This window comes from Oryzias latipes, chromosome 3 (genome assembly GCF_002234675.1).
Source record: "Oryzias latipes chromosome 3, ASM223467v1".
Lineage (NCBI taxonomy): Eukaryota > Metazoa > Chordata > Actinopteri > Beloniformes > Adrianichthyidae > Oryzias > Oryzias latipes.
Genome location: NC_019861.2, coordinates 3,495,262 through 3,502,732, shown reverse-complemented (window position 1 = coordinate 3,502,732; position 7,471 = coordinate 3,495,262). Strand labels below are relative to the sequence as shown.

At 45.0% G+C, this 7,471-nt stretch overlaps 1 protein-coding gene across 1 annotated transcript; it reads left to right on the top strand.

The window, feature by feature from the left end:
- The first annotated feature begins 364 nt into the window (after window positions 1-364).
- On the top strand, window positions 365-3,081 carry LOC101174725 (beta-1,3-galactosyltransferase 1-like). Its single transcript, XM_023950762.1, has one exon. It carries the CDS (start codon window positions 463-465, stop codon window positions 1,561-1,563), a length of 1,101 nt encoding a protein of 366 aa, XP_023806530.1. The 5' UTR covers window positions 365-462; the 3' UTR covers window positions 1,564-3,081.
- The last annotated feature ends 4,390 nt before the right edge of the window (window positions 3,082-7,471 follow it).

The following is a 7,471-nucleotide window of genomic DNA, read 5'->3' as shown; positions in this document are numbered from 1 at the left end:
AGGTGAGCCCCCCCGTCTTTCTTCCGGTCGAGCTGCTGGATCCTTCAATGGACTAGCACTTCTCATCTGCAACAAGTGAAGAAAAGGAAAAGTTGACATTAGCCAATCAAAACACGCTGAAGAGGACTTCTGTAAAGGCTGGACAAAGGTACGTCTCACAGGACAAGAAAAAGGCATTCCCTAACAGAGGTCAGAGTTCAGCAGAATTCCCTTTAGTTGGGATTAACACTTCTCTAAAATTCAATAGCTTAGTTTTGTAAAAGATTGAATTAAAATCCTTCATTTGCATAATGTGACTAAAGTGATAATTAGTTAAAAGAATTAATTTATTGTTAATTAATGTCTTCCAGTGAGGAAATGCTGAATGGTAACACAGTTCCATACAGCAGAAGATGCCGGTGGCGCCACTACTTCCTCGGCGTCCTTCTGACTGCAGCTGTGTTTTTCATCTGCAACACAAGCATGAAGACCGTGATGCTGGACCTGACCTCCAAACTGTGGGTGACAAACCTTTCAAAGAAGCTCATTACTTCGACTGGAAAACTGGATTTAGTCTCCGATGGAACAGGGCGGTCTCCAGCAGAGAGGACAGCTGTTTCTTTCCCTCAGTTTAATGGCTTGATGTCGTTGATGCCATCAGCGCCGCCGACAACAGGAAGGACACAGGAGCCTCAAACAAAAGTCCACGCACAGCCTCATGGTCTGAGCCATGTTCCCTACAAATCGCCTGGACCTTACTTGGTGGAGTATCCCTCTGAGTACCACTTTGTGATAAATGAGCCACAAAAGTGTGAAAAGGAAGAGCCGTTTGTGGTGCTGGTCGTTCCGGTGGCTCCTCACAACAGGGCTCATCGGGACGTCATCCGCAGCACCTGGGGCAGCCAGAGCCAGGTTCTCGGCAGGAAAGTGCTGCTCTTTTTCCTGGTGGGGCTGAAAGATGGAGAAGCCGCACCACAGCTCCAACAGCAGCTGCAGCGTGAGAGCCGACGGCACCGAGACCTGATCCAGAGCGACTTTGTGGACTGCTACAAGAACCTGACCATCAAGACCATGGTGATGCTTGAGTGGCTGGACTCATACTGCTCCAGTGCCTCTTATGCCATGAAGATTGACTCAGATATGTTCCTCAATGTGGGCAATCTCATCATTATGCTCCTGAAGGCTCCAAAAAGTAACTACATGACCGGTCTAGTGGCAAATGGGGGCTCAGTTCTTAGAAATCCCTCATCCAAGTGGTACCTACCTGAGAAGCTGTACCCCCGACAGCAGTATCCTCCCTATGCTCTGGGTCTGGGTTACATCTTGTCTTTGGACCTCCCTAAGAAGCTCATCATGGCCTCCAGGCATGTCAAAGCCATTTACATTGAGGATGCGTATTTGGGGCTGTGCATGGAACACCTGCACCTCCACCCCACGCCGCCCCCCAACAGTTACCAATTCCATGTCTACCCTTTGACGTACAGCCGCTGCGCTTACTCTGAGATTATTGCCACGACAACTGCTCCAGAAACGGATCGTCTAAAACTCTGGAGGGATTTTATAGCACCAGGTCCAGATTGTTAATCTAGGGGGAAAAAAACATCCACGCAAAGAAACCTCACAGAAGGACTTCCGGTATGGAGTGAGAGCTGCAACACGTGTGCTCAACCTGCTCCTCATGGCTATTTCTAACTTGAACTTTATTACCCCGTGAACACCTTCCTGATTCCATGTCTTTTGACTGTGAACTCGAAACTTTTCCTGAGAAATCCATTTCAAACTGTCGAAGGCAAAGACTAGACACACTGACAGAGAAGGGCCCAACACTGGCTTAGCCGCTGCTAGCGCTAACGTAGTCCTGGAAGACATCGCATCTCAGCTGAAGCGACATAAAGAGGCCCTCTCCACTGAGTTTATGTCCTCTTTTGAAACTTTCCCCACGAACCTGGCCAACATAGAGGCTTCTATTGCTGTCCACGGTGATCGCATTACGTCATTGGAGAACAACGCTGGAGAAGTTGAACAACGTCTTAGAGACGTGGAGAAGCATTGCAGCACACTGCAAAAAGACAATGATTTGCTCCGATCAAAGGTGGCGCTCCAACATTAACCTCATCAGCCAACCTGAGAAGATGGAAGGCCCCCGCCCAAGCGCGTTCTTCTCACAGCTCCTCAGCGAAGTGTTTGGTCCGGACAGTTTTCCCACACCTCCAGAGATTTTCTGAGCTCATCGGGTACCTGTGGCCAAGCCGCACCGGGGAGCCAAACCGCGTCCTATGATTCTATGTTTACACCGTCTCCAGGTGAAGGACTCAATTATCCGCAAGGCCCGTAAGAGGAAGGATTTATCCTGCAAGGAACATCCGATCCATCTCTACGATGACTACAGTCCGGACGTGTTGAAGCTGCGTAACGAGTACCGTGCTGCCATGGCTGGGCTGTATGAGAGAGGATACCGGCTATCCTTACTTTTCCCAGCCAAACTGCGCATCACCTTGCCGGACGGGGAAAAAAAGTGGTTTGCATCTGCAGCAGCAGCTGAAAAGTTTGTACAGGACACACGCAATGTCTCCTAAACAGAGGTGATAACGTTCTGCATTATCTGGACAAATATAAATGTGTGCCTGATTCAAATATTTCACAGGTCGGTTTTTTAAGATGTGATCTGAGCTCATGTTAAAGACTAATCTGCAAACAGGCAGTGTTTTTTTCTTTACGTTATAGGTTTGTGGTTGAATAAGGTTACTGTCTTGAAACTGAACTGCTCTTACATTTTAGTAGCCCCATTGTGGTAGCAGGGAGCTAAGGTCAGTGTTGCCAGCTAGAGTCACTGTTTTCCAGCCCAAAAGTCATCTAAAAACCGCCAGACACAGCCAAAAACCACCCAAGAGGTGGGGTGTGTGTGTGTGTCTGTGTATCATTGTACAATCAAAACACAAAGAAAAGCAGTTTCACTTAAATAACAAAATTCAGAATCCAAAAAATTAGATCAAGACAAAGGAATTAGACATTCACAAATCACAGACGTAGAGAAGATATTACTCGTAATACTCTACTCGTGTTACAGTTTCCGTTTCTTTGCCTTTGTGTTTTGATTATTTTTGTTTTGGCATGTTTTCAGTTCACTTCCTGTTTAATTTTGAAAGGTTCCTGTGTTGTACTTTGGTTTTGAGTTTTAATTTGGTCCCATCTGTCCTGATTGTGTTCACCTGTGTCTCGTCAGTCCTGTATGAATTTAAGTCTTTTCATTCCCTTCCTCCTGTGCTGGTCCCAATTATGTTCTTCCCCTGTTTAGTGCATTTTGAGTTTTTGAGTTTTGCTTAAGCCTGCTTAAGTAGTGGTTTTTGTTTGTAGTTTTGGATCTTATTAAATATCCTGTTGCCTGGAACTTCCTGCCTCATCCTCTTCTCTGCACCTGGTTACTTCCTACCTCTTCCGTAACAACTCGGCTTTTTAGAGCAGTCTGTCTAGTCTAAAAGCACAATATATATATACCGGCTATCCTTACTTTTCCCAGCCAAACTGCGCATCACCTTGCCGGACGGGGAAAAAAATTATATATATATATATATATATATATATATATATATATATATATATATATATATATATATAAAATTAGATCAGGAGAAACAGGAGAAACAAGAATAAACAGCTTTTGTTGAATGTTTTCTTTCTTTTCCCTTACTGGACTGATTTAGCGCCCGATTCAGTGATTTTTCAAAATAAAAGATTTCTCAAAATAAAAGTTCAGCTTAATAAGAAAAGGAGTGCAGTATTGAATATTCCTTCAGCGGATCTGCCTTCTCTTCCATTCATTTTCTTAACCCGCTCTATCATCTATCTATAACCTGCGTGTGGCTCTTTCATCCTTGTGCTGCGCTTGCGTTAGAGCGCCCCGACTATCATGTCAACCTGCTGCTGTGATAAACTGTATTTTGCACTCTCTGTGTAGAATACACTGAGGAGTGCGGGGGAAAACAACTCTCAGCTGCAGAGGATGTGAACAGGTGAACAGGTAGAGAGGAAAAGCAGGTAGAGAGGAGAGACCCAACATTGGATCGTTCTTCATCTAAGCCTTATTCTGTGTCTAAATCCTCTAAAGCCATACAACCTTTTATGTCACGATATGGCGTCACAGATGTCTGGCATCATTTTAATCTAAATATTAAGCATTTTCCTTTTTTTTTGCCGGTGCACGGCTCTTTTTCTAGAATAGATTTTTTCCTCATTGATAATAATTTGCTCTCTGCGGTCAACTCTTGATCTAATCTGGCGAGGCGGTCATGGAGCAGCTGCATACCAGACATGCAGCTGCGCATCTTGTGAGTCAGGTCAGACAGCAGCGGATAAGCCAGGTAAGTCTCTAGAATGCGAACCTCCCGCTGGGTCTGTCATGGTCGCAGTGTAATGTTACGGCTCGTAACCAGAAAGGAACCAGGAGCAGGAAGGACTCAAATTCAAGGAGTTTGGAAGTCAAAAGGTTTAATAACCAACATGCTCCAAAACAAGCGAGAACAGAAAGGACTAAACAGGACACTGCGACAATAGAACCACAAAGACAGAAACTTAAATAACCAAACACCCTAATTGAAAATAGTGAACAGCTGAGAAGCCTGGTGAGAACACAGAGGGAGGAGGGGGGAATGCAGCTGGTAGCTGCAATCATGATATTATTTTGTTCATAGTAGATATTGAAGGAATTTATTTTTTGTGGTTCTCATTTCTCCTAGGTTTTTATCTTATCTTTATTTCATTGAAGGTTTTCTTTCTGGTTTACTGTGTGTGGGTTTCAGTCATTTCAATTAAAAGGGACTTCCTGATAATTGCATATGTAAAGAGGTTTCAGGAATGCAGCTCCAACCTCCAACCCCCTTCAGGAGAAAATGGTCTTTGATCTTCTGAGGCCATTTGGTTGTAGGTCTGACTTGGATCATAAATCAATTATCTCTGAAACTGATTTCCATCCCTGGGAATCGCCACAGGCATCTGCTCCCGTGTGGGGAACAAAGCTCTAGGATCGACTTCCTGCGGTGACAGTTCCTGCCACCCATGGGGATTCCGTACCGTGTCTATCTGTGAGGTTCCCCCCCAGAGACCAGATGCTGTGATTCTAAGGATGGGCTGAAGGAAGAAGGCGGGCTCCTTTGTCAGCCAATCTCTAGCGACCAGAGGCGGAGATTCGGCGGCCATCTTGCTCCCGGGGGAGGATGTTCTGACCACATGCTTAAAAGTCTGAACTCAAGGAATTTTCCTGTGTCTCCAGACAAGCTGCATGTGAATTCGGAATGTAACCTCTTGCGTATTGCAGGCCTTGATTTTGGACACCCAGATCGATCTGTTTTTACTCTGTTTTTAGAAATATTGTTAGGGAATAAATTTGTTAAACTTAATCCGGCCGAATCCCGTGGTTTTCTTCTTCTCGACTTTATTGAACATGCAACAAGGAAAGTAATCTCAAAGCGACGGATTATATTTTCCAACAATATAGATAACTGTCTATCGTACAGAAACTTGATTGTAAACCAAAGCATAATGTTATTATGCTCATCTAAGCCTTATTCTGTGTCCAAATCCTCTAAAGCCATACAACTTTTTATGTCACTATGTGGCGTCACAGATGTCTGGCGTCATTTTAATCCAAATGTTAAGCATTTTTCTTTTTTTTCACAGTTGCACAGCTCTTTTTCTAGAATAGATTTTTTCCTCACTGATAATAATTTGTTCTTTGCGGTCAACTCTTGTGAACACACCCCCATAGTAATATCAGATCATTCAGCTGTTACCCTTGATATCATCCTCCCAGGTCTCTCTGTCACGGTCTCCATGGCGGTTTAACCCATTGCTGCTCAAAGACACAGACTTTGTTCAGTTTATTAGTGAGCCTATAGACCTTTACATTTCCACTACTAATACAACGGATGCATCTGCAATTGCAATTTGGGAATCATGTAAAGCATTTTTGAGAGGGGAAATAAAACATACAGCGCCTATAAAAATGAGATTGCCACACAAAAGAGCCGCGATCTTTACTCTGCTATATCGGACCTGCAAAATAAGTGTCGCGGTTTCAGTTTCTTTGCCTTCGTGTTCTGGTTCTGTTTCTGTCATGTTTTGAGTTCGTTTCCTGTTTTATTTTGAAAGGCTTCCTGTTATGTTGTTTCGAGTTTTACTTTTGGTCCCCATCTGCCCTCCTGTGTGTCGTCTGTTCTGAATGCATTTAAGTCCTGTCCTTCCTTTTCTCCTGTGCTGCTCCATAGTTTGTTATTATGCTGTCACCCCCCCCCCCCCTGTTTTGTTTATATCACCTGTTTCAAGTTTTTCTAGTATTTCGAGTTTGCCTGCCTACAGCAGTGGTTTTTGTAGTTTTGTTTAGTTTTTGAGTATTAAAGATCCTGTTCCCCTGGAATCCTCTGCCTCTTCCGCCTGGGTGCTTCCCTCAATCCCCCGTCGTAACAATGAGTGTGCAGAATCCCCCAGTGCTGATTTATCTAAGGAACTGCTTATAAAAAAGGCAGAATTTGACTCGATGGCCACCGACGAGGCAGTGCAATTAGTACTCAGGACCATCCATCGATCCATTCATCTTCTTCCACTTCATCCGGAACCGGGTCGCGGGGGCAGCAGACTGAGCAGAGATGCCCAGACTTCCCTCGCCCTAGCCACTTCCTCCAGCTCCTCTGGGGGGACCCCAAGGCGTTCCCAGGCCAGCCGAGAGACGTAGTCTCTCCAGCGTGACCTGGGTCTTCCCAGGGGTCTCCGCCCAGTATGACCTGCCCGGAACACCTCTCCAGGGAGGCGTCCAGGAGGCATCCGGACTAGATGCCCGAGCCACCTCAACTGGCTCCTTTCAATGTGGAGGAGAAGCGGTTCTACTCCGAGTTCTCCGCGGGTGACCGAGCTCCACCCCCTATCTCTAAGGGAGCACCCAGCCCCCAACGGAGGAAGCTCATTTCAGCCGCTTGTATTCGGGACCTCGTTCTTTCGGTCATAACCCAGAGCTCATGACCGTAGGTGAGTATTGGAACAAAGATCACAGTATATTGTTTGTATAATTATTTTATTTATATCTTTTTTCTTTCCTTTTTTTATTTATTTATTTTACTTTTTTAATTTTTGGAATTGTGGTTTTAAACTGTGTAATTGTGTTTTTGAATGTTTTGTTTTTGGTTATTTGAAAATTTTCTAAATAAATCTTACTTAAAAAGAAATCCTAGACTACAGTGTTTTAAACATTGCACACTCCACCCGCCCTCGCTCCCCGCCTCTACACCCCACCCGCCCCTGCTGCCCTGGTGTAGGCACCACCGGTGCTCTCACCACCCACCAATAACCAGACCTCACTTGCTAAGCAGCCACGACATACTCCTGGCCCCCCCTTCTCTTCCTGTAAGGCTTATCTGAGATGCATGTGATGTAAGTGATGTCCAGGGTGTAGCCTTAGCCCAACAGTAGCCAGACTCTTGCAGCTCTGTGTCCCCACAAAGGATCA

Bases quoted from the DNA above. Each gene is read 5' to 3' on its own strand.
- LOC101174725 (XM_023950762.1), top strand. From the start codon at position 463: ATGAAGACCGTGATGCTGGACCTGACCTCCAAACTGTGGGTGACAAAC.